Source organism: Dreissena polymorpha, chromosome 10 (assembly GCF_020536995.1).
Source record: "Dreissena polymorpha isolate Duluth1 chromosome 10, UMN_Dpol_1.0, whole genome shotgun sequence".
Taxonomy (NCBI): domain Eukaryota; kingdom Metazoa; phylum Mollusca; class Bivalvia; order Myida; family Dreissenidae; genus Dreissena; species Dreissena polymorpha.
In genome coordinates, this window is record NC_068364.1 from 42,218,770 (window position 1) to 42,244,684 (window position 25,915).

Here is a 25,915-nt window from a genome sequence, read left to right on the forward strand (position 1 = left end):
CATGTTTAACAATTGTCATCCTAACATTTTATTCACACTCAAAAGATGGGTCAAACAGTAACGTATAAGTCAATTGTTCAATTTCAGCAAATTACAGTTTGGTCTGAACTGCAATTTCATTATTCATCATGCTATGGTCATGGGCATGGCATAGCTTGTTCAAGATTTGCAAGCATTTTTGATAATGGGTATTTTATACTGCCAACAGGGCATCTGCCTAGTTCAGAGTGTACTTATTATTTATTATTTTGAAGAGGGCCAATTCAAAGACATGGTGGAATAAGTAATAGTTATTATATTATTATTTATGAGTTGTAAGTGAAATACCGCTTCATGCATGCTATTTATCCGGATGTTCCTAACATACAGAGCAAAACCTGCAGTTAGGCAGCCGTTGAAAAGAGAAAAAGCCTGCCGTTATGAAGCCGATGCAGAAAGGCAAAGTCTGTGGTTAGGCCGCTCAAGTACAGAGGCATAGCATGCGGTTAGGCAGCCATTGTAAAGAGGCAAAGCTTTCGCTTATGCAGCCGATGTACAGGGGCAAGTGCAGTAAGGCAGTCGATGCACAGAGGTAACGCCTGTGGTTAGGAAGCCGATGGACAGAGGCAAAGCCTGCGGTTAGGCAGCAATTCTACAGAGGCAAAGCCTGCCGATAGGCCGATAAAGTACACAGGCAAAGCTTGTGGTAAAGCAGCTCAAGTACAGAGGCAAAGCCTGTGGTTAGGCAGCTTAAGTACAGAGGCAAAGCCTGCGGTGAGGCTAAACAACAGAGGCAAAACCTGCGGTTAGGCAGCAATTCTACAGAGGCAAAGCCTGCGGTTATGCAGCCGATGTACAGGGGCAAATCTTTCGTTAAGGCCGTTGATGCACAGAGGCAACGCCTGCGGTTAGGCAGCCGATGCAAAGAGGCCAAGCCTGCGGTTAGGCCGCTCAAGTACAGATGCAAAGCCTGAGGTTAAGCAGCTTAAGTACAGCAGCAAAGCCTGGGGTTAGGCAGCCGATGCACAGTGGCAAAGTCTGCGGATAGGCCGCTCAAGTACAGAGGCAAAGCCTGAGGTTTAGCAGCTTAAGTACAGAGGCAAAGCCTGCGGTTCGGCAGCCGTTGTACAGAGGCAACGCCTTTGATTAGGCAGCTAAATTACAGAATTACAGAGGCAAAACCTGCGGTTAGGCAGCCATTGTACAGGGGCAAAGCTTGCGATAAGGCAATCGATGCACAAAGGCAACGTCTGCGGTAAGGAAGCCGATGCTTAGGGGCAAAGCTTGCAGTAAGGCAGTCGATGCGCTGAGGCAAAGCCTTCAGTTAGGCAACGAAAGTACAGAGGCAAAGTATGCGGTAAGGCAGCTAAAGTACAGATGAAATGTCTGCCGTAGACAGCTTAAGTACAGAGGCAAAGACTGCGGCGGGCAGCTTAATACAGAAGCAATTTTTATGAAGCTGATGGTTCGCATGCTACTGTAATTTATTTTTCAGGAATTTCTCTTAGACTTTTTAATAACATCGTCATCCGAGCTTTTGACAACATGAATGTAGTTTTTTTAAATTCTGTAAGAACTAGGTGTGACTTTGAACAAACAATGTCAACATATTATTGAGACTGGATAAAAACTATTATTACAAGATGATTGTTTATATAAGTTTGCCAGTTATATTTATGAATACGTAGACCACTGGGTTAAGCAGACACATGCATATACAATTATTTCATCAATACAATTAATTTTACAACAAAAGTAAGTGTTTTATCAATGCTGTTTAAGCATGGCACGGCGCCATGCCTTTTTTTGTAGCGCCACGCTGCCCCTTTCAAAGCCATTTAGCGCCACGCTGGCCTTTCCAAAGACCGTCGCCCTGCCCTTTCATGAGTATACCAATATACATTACATACAACTGGCTATCATGCACCCTAATTGACAACATCTTAATTACCGCTTGACCAAACTTCTAAGCCGACTGTATCTGAGTATGGCCCCGATGCAGCGAAGATTCCCGCGGTTCTGAATTTGTCATGCGTGTAAAACCTCGTGTCAATATCAATCGATAATGTCAGTGGCTTTGTCGTAACAAGCACGCTAATAGGCCCTTAATGTGTACTCCTCCACGATAAAATTGTGGACAGTTAATCCGGAGACCTTGATGTTATCCTCATGGAATGGACTGATCCCGGAAAAGCACGAGTTTAGAAAAACCCACTAAGACCCCGGTACAAACAACGCTGGTCCATTATATCAACCAATGATAGCTTCCTTTAAATAATAACGGTTGATACGGTGTGTGGTATACTGTGAGCTACGTGTACATATAAGCTTGCATGCTGATGAGGCTCTACTCATCAGTTCTGTTCTTAAATAACTGTAATTTAATACCGCAAAACACAGAAAAATATTGTATAAAACACTGTTATTGACCACCTTAAGTATTGATAATGTAAATAATACATCCAATACAAAAGGTAATCGTCTTTAAAAACTTCAAAACAAAAATATAAAATAGAAATAGTATCATGTTGAACAGCAACGCGTTTAGAATTGTCACAGCAAATAACTGATATTAGCGTTTGCGCATAATTTCGATGTTTGTCGTTTGTTTAAAAATATGCGATAAAATGGGTAGCTATCCCGCTTGCTTTAAAGAAAGATTTTATCGTACAAATATGATAAGGTCAGAGCATGATGTCGTTATCAGCATTTCAAACAAACGCCGACGCCTAAATAGTTTGCTGTTCCATATGTGACTTCTACATCCGCACAGAGATATGCTATTATATCCTTGCCGCCATTTCACACGATGATGGTTGATTAAAATTGTATTGTTATTTCATATGATTTTAAGTCTGTTTTATATTTTGCTATGCAAGACAATATATAACCGGTTTTAAACCAGGGTCATTAATTGATTTTTTTTATAAACCGACTAATATAAGATGTTATTAACGAAATATAACACGTATGGTCTTTATGCTTTCAGTGCAGAATATTTTTGTAAAATAAATTTTGCTATTTAAGTTTTTATCAAATTAATATTCTCCGTTACGCGACCAGTTTTAAGCTCAATAACATAATTTTAACAAACTTCCTAGAGGAGCACTTTCTTTTATCGAAACAAGAGATGTGTTTGTCAGAAACACCATGCCCCCTATTGCGCCGTTTTGAAGCCATATATTTGACTTTTGACCTTGAAGGATGACCTTGACCTTTCAACACTCAAAATGTGCAGCTCCACGAGATACTCTTGCATGCTAAATATCAAGTTGCTATCTTCAATATTGCAAAACTGATTGCAAAAGTTTAACCAAGGTTCAAGTTTTCCACAGAATGACAGACAGGCCAAAAACAATATACCCCCGACCATTCGATCCGGGGGTATACAAAAACAAAACTGTTTCAAAGAAGACTTAAACTTGTTCATAAATGTTTACATAAAAAAGTAAATACAAAACACTTGACCCTATGCGTGTGGCCATTTTTACATAACAGGTGTTATTTGAACTAACTTATGGTAAAGAACCACTAAACGGTCTTACGGCACACATATATACACATTTTTTCAGTTCATAAAGACAACATCAAAATTGTACAACCGGGGCGTGGTCAGTATTAATCCCATGAGCATAGTTTGAACCACCTTTGCAGATGATCTCTTTATAATATGGTATAACAAATAATGGTTACAGGTCCGTATAAAGCATGTGACCGGGGGTCGTAGCGAGCTTGACACCAACAGCAAGATATGAAAAATCTACGTTGAGGAATTCTATATGATTTTACATACCAATATATCAAACCTTTGAGCCTTGTTTGTAAGCTTTGTTCGGTGTTTTTTATTCGTTAAAATTTAGAAACCACGCAGATCTAAGATAATAAACAGCCCAGAAGGCGATATATTGTGTTAAATATATCGTGCGTCGCCGCGGCTGTCGCGCAAAATACCGTGCGTCGCAGCGACTGTCGCGCAAAATATCGTGTGTCGCCCTTGATGAAAGAATTCAGACCGCGACACACGACGCACGAAGCGATACTCGATATTTTGCGCGACAGTCGCGGCGACATGCGATATTTGTACTGTTCAAATATCGCTGTAATAATATCGCCTGTCGACTGTCGCGTTTTCAAAAAATTAGAATGCGACAGTCGCCCTTTTATATGCGATATCTCGCCCTTTGAACAAGACCGTCGCACTTTAGGAACGCGACCGTCGCCCTTTTATATGCGATATCTCGCCCTTTGAGAACGCAACGTCGCCCTTTTATAGGCGATATATCATATATAAAAGGGCGACGGTCGCGTTCATAAAGGGCTACGGTCATGTTCAAAGGGCGACAGTTTTAGTTGTCTCAAAAGTAGTTGTAGTTATAAGAGCAGTAGTTTTGGTAGGAGATTTTGTTTTTATTGTAGTTTTTGTTATAGTATTACAAACAGTACTATTTAGAAATCTCATGATGGCGAATTATTTGAAATAGGAAAGTTAAATATGTATACAATAAATGTAAATCTCAATTTTCATTGCAAATACATTCACAAAAGTCACATCATATAATACAACACTGGTACAAGTTACAAATAAAACTTATTTCGTACATATTTCTTCATAGACGTTCAGTCGTTCTGGCAATAAAACTAACTAGTAGATTTCCCCTTGCTTCCCACTGAATCTGGAAATTAAATTTTAAAAAATGTTAGTCTATACAAAATATTGGCAATCATTTCCCCGTTTGGACCCCTTAATAGTGTACCAACATAATAAAATAGCGCATTAATAACCCAGGTGAATTTTTGGAAGAGAAAATGCACATATTCATTTAAATAGTATGGTATTACTTAAAACCTTATCAGCCAACATATGTATGCATTAAAGGGGGAAGTGGCAAATATCTGTGTATAGTTATATTCAGGAAACACCTCTTTTTTAACTTTACATAATAAAGATTTCAATAGCATAAAAGTTATGATACCCAAACATTTTTGGAACTTTCGTTGTACAAAATCGACGTTACTGTGCCGATGGATGTCGAAGTGGACTGTCGTGTTATGGTGCTTGGAATTTGTATGAAGTTAGAAGTTTCTGTATTTACTGGCCTGCCTCGTATGGGCTCCATCGCACCGAAGGGCTCCGTAATGTCCGTAGCGGAAAATAATTTTATCCCGGACAGCCACAGACATTCCGGCGACGGAGGAGTAGCCGCTAAAATGTGTTTGGAAGGTATAAGTGTGTGGATTCGCGATGGATCTAGTTGATATATTTATAACATAAAATAAACGGAATTAATGTGTCAATGACAATGGGTAATTTATAGCAGAAGGTAAGATAACCATTTTTACTATCATTCGTTTTTATGTCGCCGGTAGGATGGTATATAGTAGTTGGATTGCCCGTCCGTCAGTTCGTCCATCCGTCCGACCCGCGTCGATTTTTGAGTTTTTTCCTTATCCCTTTGAGATACTCACCCGATTGTTTTGTATGTAAGTATCGAATTTGTCGAAAATAATATTTTTTTCCGGAATTGTTTGGGAAACGCGTTTAGATATCCTCGTGATGTTTGGTGCGTGAGTCTGCATGCATGGCTTTGATATCACGTTTGAGTTTTATTTTATATATCAGGAGTTTTGAGACAAAAGAAGAATCTGGGCAAATATATTGTTTTCTTGTTAAATATTTTCGTTCATATTATTTATTACCGTGAGGCATGGCAAATTATTTATTTATAAAAATCAAATACCGGGAATACGTGTCAGTTTTACTACTGTTATTTTTAAAGTTTAAACAATATAGAACACATCGATGAATGTATCTGCGTCGCCGACACCATAAAAAGATGTCGAGTTGGCGAACAGACTCGCCACCGCATGAGCGTTTGTGATATCTCGGCTGAAGGCGGTCAACCACCTATATCGGCAGCATGGTGTCGCTCCTTAGCCACCTCTGCTATTTGCATTTTTGGTATACACTTAAACATAAGTCGTTTGAATTAATTCAATATTCTTCCATTACTAAGTAAATTGAGAGCTATACATTATAGTTTGCGTCCCACTTTTTATAAAAATATTCCTTCCGGTTAGCTCAATTGAAAGAGAACATGGTAATTCTTTTGGCTGTCGTATGTTCGAGCCCACCAACGGGCACAATATCTCTCTGTTATCGCTTTCATAGTTTCCCATGTGAAATGTTATCTCGCTTAATGGCAATGGTTTCTGTTTTAGGTAAATTTCTAAAACATGACATTAAAATTATATATTAACCATGTTGCGCCACTTCTCTTTGACCGCCCGAGCCGTGGTTTACTCTGAGTTTATGAATATTTATTATATCCAACTCTCTATCACTTAAGGCTCATTTTCCACAAGTTTCACTTTTATCAGTAAGTTTTAGTGACCATTTAAAAAATGTTCGCCTCTAAAATTTATAAAATGTGCGAAACTGGCGTCATCTTTAGGGTCGCTTAATTTGTAATGTTACGGTTGTTAGTTTATAAATGTCGATGGTTAGGTTATCGTCGTTTATAGAAATAAAAGACGGGCTATTAGAACCAAAGAGTGTTTGGAAAAAGAAATTTCGATTTGTATTGATCCAGTCTTTTCCTTTAAGGCCGGTGAAAACGGAAAAAGGAAGCATACCGAAATTAAAGCAAAAAATCATATTCTTAGAAAACCATACAATGCGGGATATAAAATCAAATACTCAACGAAAGCATGACGTTCTTTTTCATATTTTGTATTGATTTATACATCTACATATGCTGTTGCATTTGCGTGTTTATGTTGCTAAAAAGCTCCCGTAAAGATCATCGCGAAAAAACATGACGCGGATAGAACTAATTCGTGTTGCATAGCCTAAATGTGTCAGAAAACTGATAATTGAAAGCGGTCAAGAATGAAACTCAAATTTTGGCGTAGGATTCTTGAATGCTTGTGGTACACACTCTAGCCCAGCACTTCTTCTGCCAATTTATTTGCACTACGATCCATGTTCGGAAAAAGTGTTAATGGTTGATTTTGTTCGAGACAAACGGAAATCATAAAGCATCAAAGTTGAACATGCGTTATTTAAAAAATCCTTCCATGCATCATCAAGATGCACAGTTCACAAGTCTTACTTTCACAAACAAGTATTTAAACCTTTGACCTTCAAGTATGACCTTGACCATGGTTCTTGCTTGTGAAGTAACAGTCTGTTTTGGACCAGCAGACAGAGCGACAGACTTACACTTTATCTATTAAACATAAGAATAGTCGGCGTATAATAATCATACACATGTTGAACCAGAGAATAATGATGCCAACAAAAAGTTGGTAAGTTAAAGTTTGCAATAACAAAGTCAAGAACATTGTTTATTAATTTAATTTATTAACAACGTAACTTTATTTTTCATAATATTTTCTGATGTAAAATTTGTAAATAAATGCATCACATTTCGTGTAAACTAAAACAAAGTATTGTTCAATAAGTGGACAGCAAATTTGTGTTGAACATAGGGAATTATATTTTAAAAAACATGAGTGAACTATATATATGTACAAGCAAAAATAAAGAGGTTACTATTCGTACAAAATATTTGGGTACTAGTTTTATTTTAAATACGAATTGTATTGAATATTTTGTTTACTAAATAGTTTTTTTTAATATTCTTTTGGTCATTATTATGTGTTTTTTTTCAATATGAACATTACAAATAAATGTATGTAAATATACAAATAAATTGGACGGAATAAAATTGTGTAATAAATGCAGTTTACCAACACAAACATAAATAGCTTTTAAATACCTATAAAGAAGTCAAATATACAGTATTATAAATAAATCTGTCAGAATAAAAAGTATATATTTTACTTTTGTGAATTTGATGTGATACAATTTTGTAATAGGTGAAGTTTACCAACAAAAACATCAATTAAAATGTATATTATGTAGTCAAATATACAGTTAAAAAATAAATCTGTAAATATAACAATTATATATTGTACTTTTGTGGGAAACGTTGTATTAAATAACATGATCAATTCACGAGCAATAAAAGATAGCTGCACACAATTTTACAAAAAGGTAAAATGCATAAATACAACATCAGAACAGTTATACTGTCCACTATTGACTTACTGTTATTGAAAAAAATCTCCAGAAGTATTGCTAAATGCATCAAAATTTATAATTGCACAAACATTCAAATACCATATATGTGACACATGTAGATTTTATTATTGATTGTCATTCATAGACATTCATTAGTACTTTGATGTTGTCAGATGTAAGAAGCAGGTTTGATACTTCAGAAAAAATATTGATAACAATGTCTTCTTCAAAAGCAATTTCAATTATAAAGTGTATAGTTCTTTTGTTTTGTTGGTTAAAATAAAAAAGCATTTCTTCATACTAATTTTCTAAAGAACATATTTTGTGATGGTTAAGTTATAAACTATTAATTCAAATGCTATAAAGAATACACTGCATCACAACAAAACTTTCATTTTGTGTTAGAAAATTGTAAGTTGAGCTCAATTCCTCATTGCTTTATTTTGAATGTATTAATCAAGGCTTACGTTTGAAAAAAAGAAAAGAATGAATCCATTTTGCATCTGATCATTAACGAAAAGGCATTTTGATATAAAGTCGAGTCAAGACTTAGAACACAGCTAACGTATATCACAAAATATCGCACAGAAAAAGGCCTTAAAATATCACAGTAGCGTAACAGTAATGACCAGAGTTAAAACACATCGATTCTTCAATTTTCAATGCACACAATCCTTGAAAATAAGACTTAGTGACAACATGTTATTTTTCTAAAGTATTAAACCACAGCAAAGTGGGGCACATTCTCAGAATTCAATTCAGATAGATATCTTGTAGTTAAAACAGTGCCCTGGGCCGACAACATTGTATTTTTTTACTACTTCATTTCTTGGTTTAAATCATTCACATGTTAAGTATGTAATATTCTAAACAAACATATATAATATGGATTAGTGATCATTTAGCCCTGTTCAACCTTTAACCGCAAAAGATTAAATCACTAAACTTCCATGAAGTTATACACAGTATTTCTTTTGAGAATATAATGATAATTATTTATAGTAGTGGATCTAATGTAAGCATACAGATTGTTGTATATAAGTTTTGTTTCATTTGAAACAAAAATTAAAAAATAATAAATTCAAAGATGCAATTTATGTTATTTTTCAACTAAAATGTACTTGATTAATTATTTCGTTATTTTTTTACGGAGCATTTGTAATGTCAAATGTTCCAACTAATAGGAATATATGTGTGATTCATGGTTTGGTTAAAACTGGGCTATTGTTTATGTTTGTATGTCCATATTTAATCAAAAAAGTTTATGAAAACACATCAATTTATTTATTTCTTGGCCCGCAACTCCTTTTCTTTCTTTGAAATGTCAGCCTCGATGGTTGCGATGCGTTTCAAGAGATCGTTCTTCCTAACGAGTTGTTTCTCCAGTTCTTCACTCGCTTCTCTCACGAGATTTGCTTGAGACGAGTCCTGCTCCATGTGTCGTATTCCTTCACGAAGGCCCGCCTCCATTTTTAGCACGTCTGCAAGTTCTTCGTTGAGCGCGTCGTTTGTTGTTTGGAATTCTACAAGCTGCGTATCTACGACGTCTCGCTGCGTGACTATTGGTGGAGGTGGCGGTGGCTTTCTGTGATGACTAAACAAAGGAAAATAAGTCATTGATTGAGTCATATTGAAATGCAATACTTGTTGTTGCTGTCAATTATAAATGTTTCATGTTTTTAAGTACCGACTGAAAATGTGTTTGTTTGTTTGTATATATATATATGTGTTTGCTGTCTTTTAAAGTACTTTAGTCCTATCACAGTTTAAAGTTAACCTACTGACGCTTGCGTGGCAGGCTTTGCCAATCTATATCAGAACTAATCATAGCAAATCTGTTAAAAAAACTGACCAAGGCCAATCTATGCCAGAACTGACCAGAGAAAATCTATGCCAGAAACAGACATTTGGGTGGCCCTCTTAATCTTACCTAGGTTTAGAGGTGACCAATGGACCAGACCCTCTCAGCTCATTCATGCGGTTAGCGATGAAATCTGATGTTGCTAGATAGCCTCCCTTGGATTCCAGGTACTGCCGTAATCTTGCAGTGCTCGACATGTTTTCATAGCCGTACATTCTGCGATTTATTTGCTGATGAAAACGAACAAGATTTACTTTTAATGGATGTTATCTATTTTGATCAGATTTCTTATGTATTGAATCGAATTTAGATAGCTTGTAACTGGATTAAATTTTACAAAACATTCCTTTGTTTTTAATTCAGCTGATCTGCACTTCTTTATCTCGATTAAAGTTGGTTTTCACAAAAAAAGATTAAAACAAAATCAATCTTAATTGATAAATATTCATAAGCTGTGCAAAACTAATGTCCAAATTTGATTTAAAAATCGTTTATAAACATAAACTAGAAAATATTAGGGAAACATTTCAATACAATATTTTGCAAACACTAGACCAGAAAACATTTTCGGCCGTCCAAAGAGTGTACCTGTGGTGAGAATTCGGCACGTCCTGGTGTCTCAACCTTCATGTCTACGAGCTCGCCGACGGTGTTAGTTCGATCCTCCATCTTCTTTGTGAGTGGCGCTAGGGCCTGCTCCAACGCTGGCCTGCCATTGGTCGACTGCTGGCCTGTCACCTGCTCCGTCACGTGACGAGTGGTCGGCGTGGATTTGGTGCGAGAGAAGAACATGTCCTGACAAACGACCTTTAGGCACTGCAAAACAATTATACATGCACATTTACTTTAATGTGCTATTTAAAATTATATTAAAATATAGAACTTTAACTATAATTATACATGCACATTTACTTTAATGTGTTATTTAAAATTGTATTGAAATATTGAATTTTACCTATACATGTTTATGATACAACCTTAAAGTTATGTATCGTTACACACACGTAAAAAGACAACTGCTTTCCGGGCGGTCAAAATGGGTACAATCATGCATCATAATTGTTGAATTGGGCTGGCACAGATTTTTAGATTTGCAAATATTTCATGTTCTAGACTCCAACAATTAAGATTTCATTTGTTCAAACATATTTATGTAACGATGGCTGTATAAACAACCTCAGTCTGTTCCCTGGTTAGAACCAGTACTTCATGTCTGAAACGATCTCGTAAAGTAACTCTCCAAGTGGGCATAAAGCCTGTGACCCTCTGGTTGCAACCCAATACCCATTTAGCCATGGTAACATTCTTAAATCCACACCAAAAGTATTACCTTGTAGAAAACTCTCAAGAACTGAGCATTTCCATCATCCGTCATTTCTCCACACTTCACGTGAGCCATTGAATGCAGAATTAACACAACAAATTCACCGATAGAGTCAATTCTCTCCTTGCGCACAAACAGAATGTTTCTTGCGTGTTCGTAGTATATAGAGTTGCGGAACGCATTGCGTTCGTAGTTGTTTGGTGGAAGATTTGAGGCAAGAAGTAAGGTAGTTTCTGGCGTACCTATAAAAATAACAAATCACATTTAAAGTAAAATATGGCAAACATTATCGCGATTTCCTTCCAATCATAAATATATTGTATATAGCTTAATAAATTGATAACAAAATAACAGATAAACAGTTTATAAACTTTGCCAAAGCAGTTTTAATTCAAATTTCACATTACTAAAGATCAGCGATTAACATAAATTTAATTCATTTAAGACATTCTTTCAAATTAATAAATACGAACAATTTCTATTTGGTGCATAAAAAGGGTAGACAAAATGATTGTATTTATGTATTACCACTTTAATAAAATGTAGATATAAGTCCTAATGTTAGTTTTTTATGTTGATCTTTTTTCACCTCAATAGCTTTAGTTACTCACCAATCTGCTCATGGAGAAGTTTGATAACGAAAACACCAAATCTATACACGACAAACTGACTAGACGAGATTTGACCAATGTCCACTGGGCTAAGGTCACCACGGCATGTCCACTGTGCGTCCTTGACATCGATGTATGGCGTTGTGTAGTCACCACCTGAAAAATTGTGTCAAATGAGTGCAAACTTGACTTAAAACTAGAACAGTAAGTAAATATGACAAATATCCCCGCAACTGCTCTTCAAGCAGGGGCTAAACTAGAGTACAAGTAAACTTAATCTCAACATTTTGTCGTTTGCCACTTTAAATTGATTACACACCAAAATGGGATAAGAATTCACAACAAAAAGTACACACATATACTGATGTTAAGTCTGAACAACTTGCCTAAGTTCAACGCTACATAGTTTTAATTCATACTATTTCCAATTGTTTAAAAAATTAGAACACCGACAGTAATACAAAAAAAAAATCTTAAACCCATTTTGTAATAAGAAAAACGAATAAATATTACCTTTGACATGCGGGCGAACAGGTTCCTCCATTGTAGCTTCAGATTTCTCCAGCATGTCCGCGAGATCATTGATCTGTTTGAAGAGTGGTGACGCCATTAGGAGATTCACCCAGTCTTGTTCCTGGTTACCGGTCAATTCCACTCCAAGGGAACCTGACGATGACACCTTTCCGTTCTTGTCTCCACTCGGTTTCACGACACCTGTTGGCAACTCGCCAATTAGCACTGTGGACGTGTCCGTCTTGTTCGCGGAGTTATCTCCCATAAGCTGACTCTCCTGAGATTTCCGATCAAGGTTTTTACGCTGCAAGTTATCCTCCTCCATTTGCATTTGCTTTGAGAATTTGGCGTATTCTGCTCCATGACGTTTCTTTTTTCTCGCTGCCAGTTTGGATGCCAGAGCCATCTTGGATCTATGGAGAGATGAATATAACGCAACAATTAATATCCTTTGAACATTGGAAAGATTGGAATTTACTTCAGGTTAAAGCTGTTCATGTCAAAATTTTTATGAGAAATATCACTTTTGAAAAAAATTTCGCTTCATTAAGACTGCAATGACTTAATTACACCCTGTTGGATAAACTCATATAGCATTGTTAAGAAGATACGTTCCAGCTAAACCCTCGATTCTCGTTTAATCACTAACCTCTCCTGCTCGTCCATAAAGTTATCACGAAGTTTCTCCATATTGCTCTCGTGCTCTCTCAGCAGACGTTGCTTTTCGGACTCGCTGGCCTGCGACTTAAGAATGGATTCTTCCTCGTTTTTGCGTCTTTCCTCGAGCTGTTTCTGTCGCAGACGGAACTTCTCGTCATCACGTTCGCGAAGTCGCTGCTCTTCACGACGCTGTTCGTCTTCCAGCTCTGCCTGTAGACGTCTGCAAATGAACACATTTATTTTTGTTTAAAATTTATTAACTTTTATTGACCACATTTTGTGCAAGAAGGTAGAATAGTGGAATAAGTTTATAAGAATAAGTAATTGATGTTTACTAAAACTGTAAAGACACAGCCAGCAATATAAGTGGACATTTTAATTGAATAGAAAAGCCTTGACCTTTGAGTTCGGAAATCAAAACAATTCAATGATATGTCTTGAATTGTTTTTTGATTTTGAATAAGTTATTGACTTTTATTGATAAAATTTTGCATATATTTGGAAAGTGCTCACATAAATGCAGCACTTGCTATTGTAATTGATGAGACCACAAACCTGTAATGTTCCTCCAACTTCCGCTGCTTCTCTGCCTCCCTTTCCTCTTCCTCCTTCTTTCTTCTCGCAAACTCTTCCTCCATTTTTCGCAGCACCTCGTTCCTGAACCTTTCTGCCTCAAGCGCGGCTAGCCGAGCCTCCTCCGCGTACTTCTGCTTCATTTCCTCCGAAGGAGAATAAGCCTGCATGGCATCAGAGAGTTCCTGGAGTTGTTTTCCTTTGAGTTCAAGTCGCTGGTGCGTCTGTTGGATCTCCATCTTTGGCGTGATGTCCTTCTCAGCTTGCTGTACAAGTTTCTCTGTCAGCTTGTCAAAGTCAAGCCTCTGGCGCTGTTAAGTTTAAAACAATAGAATTTTTAAACAAATGTCTTTCGCTTTCATATTACTTTATCCAACATATGTTTTTAATTCAGGATTATTAAGCGGGTTTTATGAACACATAGCGACTTCCCTACACCTCAAGTGTTAATATGTATCAATCACCTTTTGTTCTCGTTTTAGGTCCTGTTTTCGAGCATTCAACTCCTCTTCACTCATTCCCTTTGAATTTGCCACGAGATCCATCATTTCCTGAAATAATACAAAAGTTTTTCAAAAACACGCAACTACAAAATGAGTTTGAATCTATCGTAACTGACATTGAAATGATTGAGACATGGTCATAAAAGAGAATGACTATGAATTAAGATAAAACAAGTTGGAGCTTAAAGATGGCAATTGTAGGTGAATTAAATAGCGCATACAAATATTAAAGGCACAATACTACCTGTTCAAACCAGTCAAATAAGTGGAGCCAATAGACGGCAATAATGGCTAATTAATTAGCGCATAACAACTCAACATAACATCATTACCTGTTCAAACGCCTGCATGAGCACCTCGCGTTCCTTCTGTCGACTCTGCTCCACTTCTGCCCTCGCTCGTCTCTTTGCGGCGGCCATTTCCCTTGCCAGTTGATCCTCGAGGTGAATCGCCTCTTTAAGGTGACGCTGTCGGAGCACAGTGTATATCAGGTTCTCTGCTTTGTCGCCATCGATATTCTTAAAACGGGAAGATTTTATCATTTACAAAAATACCTAATTAGGTGAATTGGAAAATATGAATGGAACATTGTGTCAACTTTTATAATATCTTCTTATAAAGAAACAAGAAACGAATATTATATCGATCTATAGATATACTAGTTTTGACTGTCTTAATCTGGTGCTGGTGTCAAATATTAATTTCACACAAGGTTGTTTTGATATTCAACACAGAACAGCATCTATAAATAATTTCTGTCATAACACACGCACAAACAATGTAGACCAAATACTGGTAATACTGTATTACACATAAATAAGCCTGTTATCATATCATTTCATCAGCAAGTGGTTAATAGCAAAAACACTCTTGCATAATGCATACAAACACATATTTCCATACCAGTAAGGTTATGAGATACTTAAAGAACAGCATTAATTGCCCAATTTCAAGCAAGCACAGATTGCAGATTGGGACCAAACTTCATAATTTTCATTAGCAAAGGACCAGCTTAGTTGATTTTAAAATTTAAAGATTGCATAGTTTTTTTAAACAAAAACAACATAACGTAATACATACATATTTTATAAATATCTTTGATTATTTTACGGTCAAATAGGAATGAAACAAAGGTGTGTGGGAAAATCTTAATGCATGTGTTATAAAATGTGAGCAGCCGGTATTCAAGTGATTTTTTGACATTTGTGAGCTTTTATTATAGACTGTATTGATGCTATAATCATCATATGAATCTGCACATTTGCTTTTGTTCTATTCCATAAACATGCATTACCACATAAATGTTTCCACAACATTGCATACACGTACACAAAACACACACTTATCATGTTGACCTACTTTGGCTCCTCTTAAGCGTCGCGTTTTAAGATGCTAGAAATGAAGAATTTGATGTCATGTATTTTGTTCAACAATGTGTTGATTTTGTGTATGGTTCAAACTTCATTGTTAAAAAACAATTAAATCGCACAGCCTCATTTTATCATGTTTTTTTTTTCTCAATAAAATCATTGAAATATTTAAATACTTCGATTTGAACATTTGAATCCGATATAAAACGGTTAATTAGTTTAAACATTATATAGTAAATAAAGAATGCGACTTTTTTAAAATTCTTCAGTTAAAATAAGCCCAGAAAAATAACTTTATATTTTTTAACGTAAAATAGTTTCAAAATACAAAATATTTTTATTTAAATACACAACTAATTATAATTAATCAAAAGCATAGATTAATTCATTGTTAATAAAAATAAAAATTGAAAAAAATCTAACTAGAGCTTTGTCACAGATGTGACGAATACCCCCACAAGCCGCATTGGCACATAATATTTTGCATACCGTCTTCACAAAAAACAGCGGACACCATGCTCAATTTTTAAAACGCACTCAGTGACCCCTGACCTAGTTTTTTACCCAGAAAGGCCCAATTTATTGTTCTAACTTGGCCTTAAGATCATCTCCATAAAACTTCTGACCAAGTTTGGTGAAGTTCGGATGTAAACTACTTCAATTAGAGAGCGGACTCCATGCTGAATGTTAAAAAACGCACTAAGTGACCCCGTGACCTAGTTTTAGGCCCGGAATTGCCCATGTTCAAACTTGTCCTACAGATCATTTAGATAAAACTTGTGACCAAGTTTGGTGAGGATTGGATGAAAACTACTTGAATTAGAGAGCGGACAACATGGTGAGGTTTAAAACGCACTAAGATACCCCGTGACCTAATTTTTGATCCGGCATGATCCATATTCAAACTTGACCTAGACATCATCTAGATACAACTTCTGACCAAGTTTGGTGAAGATTGGATGAAAACTACTTGAATAAGAGAGCGGACAACATTGTGATGTTTAAAACGCACTAAGTGACCCCGTGACCTAATTTTTGACCCGGCATTATCCATATTCAAACTTGACCTAGACATTATCTAGATACAACTTCTGACCAAGTTTGGTGAAGATTGGATGAAAACTACTTGAATTAGAGAGCGGACAACATTGTGATGTTTAAAACGCACTAAGTGACCCCGTGACCTTGTTTTTGACCCGGCATGACCCATATTCAAACTTGCCCTAGACATTATCAAGATACAACTTCTGAATTTTGGTGAAGATTGGATAAAAACTACTTGAATTAGAGAGCGGACAGCATGGTGAGATTTAAAACACACTTAGTGATCCCGTGACCTAATTTTTGACCCGGCATGGCCCATGTTCGAACTTGACCTACACATCATCTAGTTACAACTTCTGACCAAGTGTGGTGAAGATCAGATTTAAACTACTTGAAATAGAGAGCGGACACCATGCTCAATGTGTAAAACGTACTAAGTGACCCTGTGCCCTAGTTTTTGATCTGGCATGGCCCATGTTCAAACTTTGCCTTCAAATCATCTAGATAAAACTTCTGACCAAGTTTGGTGAAGATCGGATGAAAACTACTTGAATAAGAGAGAGGACACCATGCTGAATGTTAAAAAACGCACTAAGTGACCCCGTGACCTAGTTTTTGACCCGGCAAGGCCCATGTTCGAACTTGGCCTTAAGATCATCTACATACAACTTCTGGCCAAGTTTGGTGAAGATCGGATGAAAACTACTTGAATTAGAGAGCGGACAACATGCTGAATGTTTAAAACGCACTAAGTGACCCCGTGACCTAGTTTTTGACCCGTCAAGGCCTATGTTCGAACTGGGCCAAGACATCATGTAGATTTTACTTCTGACAAAGTTTGGTGAAGATCGGATGAAAACTACTTGAATTAGAGAGCGGACACTTAATACGGACCGACAGACGACCGACTGACAAACAAGTTCACTCCTATATACCCCCCTAAACTTCGTTTGTGGGGGTATAATAATCAACAATAACTACTAGGTAAAAAAAGAGAGAATACTGACCTTGACATTCTTTTTCAGCTCTGCATCTTCGACCTGTCGCGCGATCTGGTCGTTAAGTTTGTCTCGCTTTTGTTGTTGTCTCGTCATCTCCTCCTCCATTTCCAGACGATGTTTCTCTTCAAGTTGAGCGTCGCGCTTCTTACGTCTCTCCAGAATCTGAGATACCAACGCAATTTAGTTAAAAACGCATATCGCATTCTTACTTATATTCTCTATGTTAGCAACAATTTCTGTTCACCTGTGTTCAAAGACACGGACGGAATAGTGTATCTTAGATGGCACTTTTTGTCAATAATTACCTTTTCTTGCCAAATAAAAGCACAACATTTATGTCACAATAAATACGGCACCTTGTCCTTGATGGCACGTTTCTGACGATCCTTCTCGAGATCCATATTGGCGACCAGCGCCTCAAGTTCCCGCTGATGATCGGCCAGCAGACGACGATATTCTTCCTCCGTCATGCTCTGACGATTGAGCAGCATGTCACGATCAAACTTGTTCTTCTGCTCTGCCACTGCCTAAAACATTTACACAGCGGATTTATAGTTTAAAAGAATCAAGGACTTATTTCAAAGTTTTTTTCAGAGATGAAAAGAACAACGGGTATGTAAGTTTCATCCATTTTGTTCAATATTTAAATACAAGTATATTGCTAGGACTGCAATTTCAATATGGCCACCATCACTACAATAAACTCCCTAGCATTATACCTTGAGAAACCAGGTTCAATATCCACCCTGTAAAATGCAACTCAAATCAACCTTATCAATCTCAAACTACACATCCACACACAAGATGTTTTTGCTCAAATAGTTCAAGTTGAATAAATCCTCCGTTTAAACATATAAACAATGCAAGCAAAACATCAAAATACCAGACGTTTCTGCTCCTGAATCTGGTTGTCAACCTCCATCTCCTCTGTCACCATTTCCTCATTGAACGTTCGGTTCATCCCGCGTTGTTCATCCCGCTGTCGAGATTCTAGCTTCTCAGCCTCAAGTTCTTGTTCCTCCAGAAGCTTGACTTGCTCAGGCGTCAGGTTGTCACCGTTGACCTTCTCGTTAATATCCATAATGACGTCTGCCGTGTCCTGGTCGCCTTGCGTCACCTTTAAACACAAAGATTGGTCGCCTATGTTGTCCGTGAAGAGACTTTCCCATTATCTGCCAAAAACTTACTTTTTTAACTCCTTAAGTTATATATAAGTCTTCACTATTATTTTACCAAAAAAATGATTCAAAGCCAGTAATGCATATTTATAATCAATCTTCTAAAAACAGATCAAGAAACAGAATAAAACTATTGGCAAAATTTACAGACTTGAAAAAAAGTCTTCTCAAAAGTCATAATACTTTTTTTCAATTATATTTTAAGGATGCATACTATTACCAATATTCATTCACATAAACGGCTTATAAAATCTAAAAGACGTATAGAAAAACATTTATTTTTCAACTTCACAAACTTAATTTCATATAATATACTGGCTTTAGTATAAATCTTCGAAATTCGATCATTTTCGAAAAATGTATACTTTTTTAGATTGTGTATAGGGTTAAATTATGGCTCCCAATTGGACAAAAAGCAAACAAAAACAAACTGCAATAACTAAAGACTTGCAGGGATGTTTGAACTCACGTGTCTCTTGGTAATTCTGTCCAGTTCTCTAGCCACCGCTTGTTCTTTCTCGACCTCCTCACGCAGACGCTTTCTTGCCGCAAGCTTTCCAACGATCTTGTCCCGCTGCGCCTGCCTTGCGTCGTCTTGACGACTAACGAGCTTGTCAAGCTCCGATTGGTAGAGGGCAAGGATACGGTCGCGTTCGTCTTCTTTCTTGCTGCGGAGAGCATCCCGGAGGGCTTGTTCTTGAGCCAATCTTTGCTGCTCCTGTGAATTAATATAGTCAAAAGTTTTCAATTTTTAGTTTAGTCATTTGTAAACGCTCCATCAATTTAGGTTTGAAATAGTATGAATTCAATACAGAAGGTGAAAGCCAGATAAATATTGCTTCAAGGTGTTGTCAATAAAAAATAACGTGATGTCTGATGCACCTGACTTAAACCACTCAATCCATAAACATAGCTTGAAATTAATTTGCATTTTGTAATGATGAACAAAAGACGCGAACCTTCTCAACCATTCGTCGCGCCTCTAGAAGAGCCAGCTCTTCCCGTTCGCGATCAGCCTCGCTCTGAATCCTGCGAGCATCAATCAACTTCTCCTGATCCTCAGCCGCCAGACCGCTCTGTTCGTCTGCCGAAAGTTTGCTCAGTTTCACGCGATCTTTACGCTGCTGAAGCTGATCTTTCATTCTGGCGATCTTGTCTTGGAGCTCTCGGTTCTTCTGACGCGCTTGATCAATCATCTGCTGTTTCGTTGCGTCATCAACGTCAAGTTTGCGGATCGCTCGCTCAAACTCATTGTCGATTTCTGGCACCTAAGTTACAAGTAAATGCTTCAAATGAAATAAGGTTTTTCAGATATTTTAAATATTACCAACCACAATTTAGTTAAAAGTTTCCTTTAACAAATACACACTACCATCTACTGCCTGACAACAAATGGCATATGTTGTACTAATTTCAAAAGAATTTAATGGGAACTTAAAGGTATTACTAACAGGAATGTATTCTATAACTGAATCAAAATCTTCCAAACAACTTCATCCCTTACCTCAACCTCATTTCGCGCCTTTTCTCCCTCACGTTGCATCTCTGCGAGAGCTCTTTCCTGGTCCTCCTGGAGTCGCAACAAATCCCTCATCAGATCGTCATAACCAGGGATATTTACGTCGGGTACCGAGTCAATCCCAACGCCCTGAGCCTGCGCCTCCTCGCAGTGTTTCCGGTACAGATCCTTCCGACGCGTTCGTCTGCTCTCCAACAATTTTTTTCTAAGAGTCTCTAACTGTTGGTTCTTCTGCTTGTCAAAGGCGTCATTCACCTTTTGCAGATTCACTGCATAATCTGCCATGAGTTTATCGCGCTCTTTCTCAGTGTCACATTTCTCGAGTTTCTGTCTCAAGTCCTCGCGAGCCTCGTTCATCATGTTCTTCTTCTTTCGCTCCGTCTCGTTGATGATATCCTGCATCCCGTTAATCTCGTCTGACTTGAGATCATTCTCAAGTTTGGCCGCCTCGTAGGCTTGCCTTTCGAAAAGTTTACGAACGAGTTCCTTCCATGCAGCTTCAGAATTGGCACCGGATTTTCCCTGCAAATCACCAGCTTCCTTCTCCGATTTAGATCTCTTTTTCTCATTCTTATCTTCTTTAGCGCTCTTAACCAAAGCTGCTTTAACTTTCTTCTTATCTTTTCCAGAGTCGTCATCTTTGCTTACTCTAAGCGAACTTCCACCCTGCCGTCCTTTATTTCCGTCCTCTCCGCCAATGTTTATATTATGCACGTTACTAGTGTGAACGTTACTGCCGCCAGCAGCGTTCTTGATCACATTCAAAAGTTCAGAGGACAGATAGAACGGACCACCAGACTCTAACATCGCTATCAGCTGTTTCAACAGTGGCACCAATTCAGAGTCTTTCTCAGTTTCTGTCGTAGCTGCGTCGCCATAAACGCCGCTCAATTGGGCATCGTAATCACCCGCAAGCAATGCACTGTGGGTAAGAACCACCTTTGCTTCCTGGCAACAGAGCTCAGAGCGTTGTCGAGCGTACTCGAGAGCCGAATGTGCCTCGTCAAGGTTTTCAACCCTTGTTATGATTTGGTCCTGTAGTTCGGCTAGTAGACGATCTTTGGCCTGTCGGTATCGCTGGTTCTGAACATGTTCAGCTTCATCATTGTCGCCACCTATTGGAAATACATTAAAAAGACATCTAAATACTAAGGATAATTTGAAGTAAGGCAGATAAATTTTATAGAAAAGTTTCATTGACTTGTCATATTTTTAGAATGTATTTCCTCTTGAGTATGTAAGACGTACATGTAAAAGAAATGTCTGTTTGAAGCTGATATTTAATACTTATGTCAAAACTCTGACTTGATTTAATCACTGAATTATGACCGTATAAGGCCCAACATACGAAACGCTCTTTTAAAGTTAAATATGATGATACTGAACAACGGACATAATGGTCTTTTTCTAAAATAAAACGCTAATTACTACCTGCACATGTTGATTATGTAAGCCACGTTCTCAGAACAACTTGGCCAAATAAATGTGTGTTAAGTGTCAACAAAGATAAGCATGTGAAGTCAACACAGGCTAATCAGGGACGACACTTTCCGCCGTTATGGATTTTTGTTTAAAGGAGGTCTCTTCAAAACCGAAATCAAGTGTAGATGGAAATTGTCGTCCCTAATTAGCCGATGCAGTCTGGGGCAGCACTTTACGCAGCGTATATAACAATCAATTACCCCGAAGTTGCTCCATTTTGTCCTTATACTTCTTCTCCTCCTGCTGAAGTTTGTTGAAGAACTTCCTCACAGCGTCTGCAAACTTCACATGTGCGCCAACATGCCCCTCCTCCATCTCGCACTCTCGGGCATCACAATCAGTCAACACCGCGACAACCTCTGGTGGCAGCACCGAACTATACTCTTGTTCTGCCGCACCGCGTCTCTGAACCTCACGTTTGCCAGATTCCGCAAGAGAATTTGCACCTGAGTCTATTTCCTCTAAAGCACGAGCGACGAATTTCACAGTCACACTATCGACGTCGCGCAACAATGTTTGTGCCAGGTTGTGCTCAACTGCCGTTATCTCTTCCTCGCGTTGCCGTTGTCGTCGCCAGTAGCCGCGTCTGGCAACGATCTCTTCTTCCAACATGGCCGCAGCACCAGGTGGCGCTGCTTTCTTGCGATGACTGCTTGAAGACAGCGTTATCGGGACCACAGTGTCTGTCTCGGCATTCAGTCGCACTCCTATCACCGGACTTAACTCGCCAGAAATCGGATCGATCGCTTTCTTGCCTATGCTGATTGGCACTAGACCTGGTTTTAATGATATAAATAAGCAAATTGATACATCAACTCTTAACACACCTGTTCAAACGATAATCAAGAACTTTATTCTATTTTTAAAACATAATATTGTACTTCTTCAAAAAACGTTTAACATATTGTTTTAAAGATTTTTTTTATCATTTATACATATTTTGTCCTGAAAATGGTCATGGTAGGAGATAACCCATGCAAGTACAGACAATTTATTGTGTAACCCCTTAGTTACCTGCTCCTTCTGGGTCCTCCATAGTTCCACCAAGGGGCATAATCTTGCCTGTCACTCGGTGCTTCTCCGCCCCAAGGATCGGCACTTCCTGTCCAGAGCCGGCAGTATCAGTCATCGTTGTGCCCACCAAGATTGGTAACACCTGGCCTGTCTTCTCAAATTCGTACATTCCTAGAAACAAATCACGGAGAATAATAACATCAGTTTGACAGAAAAGCATTGGCAATATTACCCGATTCCTGTTTTAAAAAGTAGATTCCCCCCTCCTTCTAAATGTCTGTTTATGAAAGCAATATATGTTAGATCCGTCTTGACAAACAGTTGAAATATCTGACTTTAAAGTTAAAAAAGACGAAGAAACATTTGCTCCAGACATTTTCATAACACACAATTTTGTGAAATCTTTACGAGTATTTCTCATGTTCGTAGCAAATCAAATAATAATTGTTTTTCAACAAAGAGAATATAAAAATGTGCAAATGTTTCACTTAACAAAATCTTTCCCAAATCCAAATGTCACAGAATTATAATAGCATTTTCGATACCAAAATGCAGATATTACCAGGTGAGCCTCCTGTGGTTGCTAGGATACTAGCCCGCTCCTGGCGACGTTTGATGTCCTGTTGCGTGCGTATCAGATGAACCTTCATCTTGTTGCGCGAGTTCTCAAGCTCCTTAATTGCTGACTCGAGGGTGGCTTCCTCGTGTCGAACGTTAACCCCATTGTCCGTGGACGCTGAAAAGGGAATTTTGAAAGTTAGTCTTAGAAGTCGTAATTAAAAATAAAAATCCCAAGGAGGAAATCTAGAGAGTTGTCAACTGAAGTGGTATTCAACTCCTAAATTAATAAGTCTATGCACTGATGCTATTGTGTTTTTGGTCTTTTTAGTAGACTTAATTCACAATCAAAGATAAGAAATGTACATAATTAGCAATTGTTAAATGTTGTAAAAAGAACCATTATACACTCAGCCAGAGAAAATAATCCTTGAATATGTGTTGAAATAACAGTAAAAAGTCGCATTCTCTATTTTTAAAGTGAGTTGACAAGTAAAGAATTCCAATTACCGCTTAATGCTTCCAAATAAGCCCGGATGGCATCATTAACACGAGCCTCGCATGCAAGAACGGTAGAGTTGAGCAAGGCTTGGTAACCGCCTGCCGATGGTTGGACCTGCGTCGTGGCAAGATGGCCGCCGTGGACTCGGACTCGTTTTCCGCTGAGAGTGTCGGTAAATGTCTGACCAGGAAGGATTGGCGAGTTGTCAGGGTGAACACCTCCAACTGGAACAACCTCACCTGTGGAATTAGAACAAGATTGTGTAAATATCATGAACGATCTTTCATTTGATTTCACAATAATTGGATGTAAGCAGCTGCAAGTGGCTCAAAATTCAAAGAAAGGACTTAACAGATTATGTTCAACATCGTAAACAGTTTATGTTCAACATCGTATTTAATCGTCTATTGAAAAAGCAGACACACAATGGCAATCATTAAGTAACTCGACATACACACCATGCTGTTATCATAGTTTTCCTGGGAATCCATTTTCAAGTCTAACATCAAAAGGGAACATATTTTTAAGTTAATTATATTCATCAATACCTAACATGAAATAATATACTGTACTTGCAAAGTCTGATCAGCTTTTTTATTTTCTGTTGACTCAGAAAAGTTGCTCAACGATTAACTTTGTGAACTAACTGTTAAGAAGAATTTTAGAAGTCCAAGATTTAGACTTGTTACCTGATTCATTGTCCAATGCTACTGCCAAAATGGGAACCGGCAGACCGGAGTTTGGATCAACCATCAGCGATCCAACCTCTATCGGCGTGGGCAAACCGGTAACTATGTCGATGTGCGTGCCTCCGACAGGCAAAACTGCACCAGTCGAAGGATGGATTGTAACCGCAAGGATCGGAACATGCAGGCTGGTTTCTGGGTCGGACATTGGGGCTCCGTATCGAAGGTCTGTGGCGTGCTTAAGAGGCTCAAGTTTTGTGCGCACAGACTGACCGTTGTGGGTGGGGTAAGGAACGAATGGAATGTAGGAATCCTCGTTCTTGGGAGCTTCTCCTAAAAATAAAGGTATATGAAGAATTTACAATCACTATCAATAGATTAACTTGTGTTGTTTAAAAAGACAGCTCAACATAAATTTACAGCAGAAAGATATTAGCTAAATTTGGGCTTTACCTGTGGCAGAATCCACAACGAAAACCAGTCTAGAGGTCACAGGGTCAAACGCCACATTTCCTTGCACAGGGAGAACGTTTCCTGTCTGAGGATGGATGAAGTTGTGTTCGGGAACTGTACGTGTGGAACCATCGCCCAACAGCATGTGCGAGCCAGTCTTGGCTCTCAGCAGACCAGTTGATTTGTCTGTCTCGACAAGTGGGCATGATTTGCCTGAAATACAATACGAGACTGCAAAGCATCTGTCATATTTCGTGGAATCCCTTTTATTACACTGTCATCTTGAAATGCTCATGTTTGCCGCCATTTATATGAAAATGTTTTCTCGTTAAACGCTTTTTTAACTACATTGTGAACGTTGTGTTGGATTGTAGAGGCCCTAAAGTACGTAATGACTAATTTCTGAGCCATGAACTGTTATGTTATTTATAAAAATTTAATGTATAATTATTATTCGTTTCAGTTCAGTTTAATGCATTCTGAGATGGTGGGTACTTTTTAAATGATTTTTGCAAAGTTCCTTTTTTATTCATTTTTTTATTTTTATTTTATTTACATACATGCTTCGAAACCTTTATGTGAAATGTTTTAATGCATATTACATTTGCTGCATGCCGGTTCTTAATTATACTATCACTATAAATTCAAGCCTTTGGTGTGACGTAATAACCTAATCTTCTTAAAATGTAAAAAAAATCCTTATATTTAAAATAACAACAAATAAACAACATGGCCCGTGTTAAAATGATGATTTAATTTATCCAACATAGTTACATTGAAAAGTCAATCCCCAGGTTTAAATATCAAATTTTGTTTACAACTGATTTTTAATGTGCTAAACACTTCATGGTTGTTTGGCGCGTTTCACCATGTGCATGACCTACTTCTGTTCTTTGTTTTAAAGGTATATTTAGTTACATTCAGTATTAGGGAAGGGACAGTACATATCTTTCTGCCAGAGACATCATATTTATTTGTCTTGTAGTTGGGCCCATTGA

At 37.8% G+C, this 25,915-nt stretch overlaps 1 protein-coding gene across 1 annotated transcript in view; it reads right to left on the reverse strand.

The window, feature by feature from the left end:
- Nucleotides 1–7,322: 7,322 nt before the first annotated feature.
- LOC127847812 (uncharacterized) overlaps nt 7,323–25,915 on the reverse strand; it is a 148,975-nt gene continuing 130,382 nt past the window's right edge. Inside the window, 22 exon segments of the mRNA XM_052379990.1 lie at nt 7,323–9,659; nt 9,996–10,156; nt 10,515–10,742; nt 11,257–11,492; nt 11,862–12,017; nt 12,375–12,787; nt 13,024–13,254; nt 13,590–13,918; nt 14,072–14,158; nt 14,443–14,628; nt 17,532–17,687; nt 17,882–18,052; nt 18,409–18,642; nt 19,173–19,421; nt 19,663–19,971; nt 20,208–21,337; nt 21,905–22,480; nt 22,719–22,889; nt 23,281–23,454; nt 23,787–24,017; nt 24,468–24,797; nt 24,918–25,130. Of these exon segments, the coding sequence (XP_052235950.1) occupies nt 9,350–9,659; nt 9,996–10,156; nt 10,515–10,742; nt 11,257–11,492; nt 11,862–12,017; nt 12,375–12,787; nt 13,024–13,254; nt 13,590–13,918; nt 14,072–14,158; nt 14,443–14,628; nt 17,532–17,687; nt 17,882–18,052; nt 18,409–18,642; nt 19,173–19,421; nt 19,663–19,971; nt 20,208–21,337; nt 21,905–22,480; nt 22,719–22,889; nt 23,281–23,454; nt 23,787–24,017; nt 24,468–24,797; nt 24,918–25,130 (6,281 nt within the window). The 3' untranslated portion in view covers nt 7,323–9,349.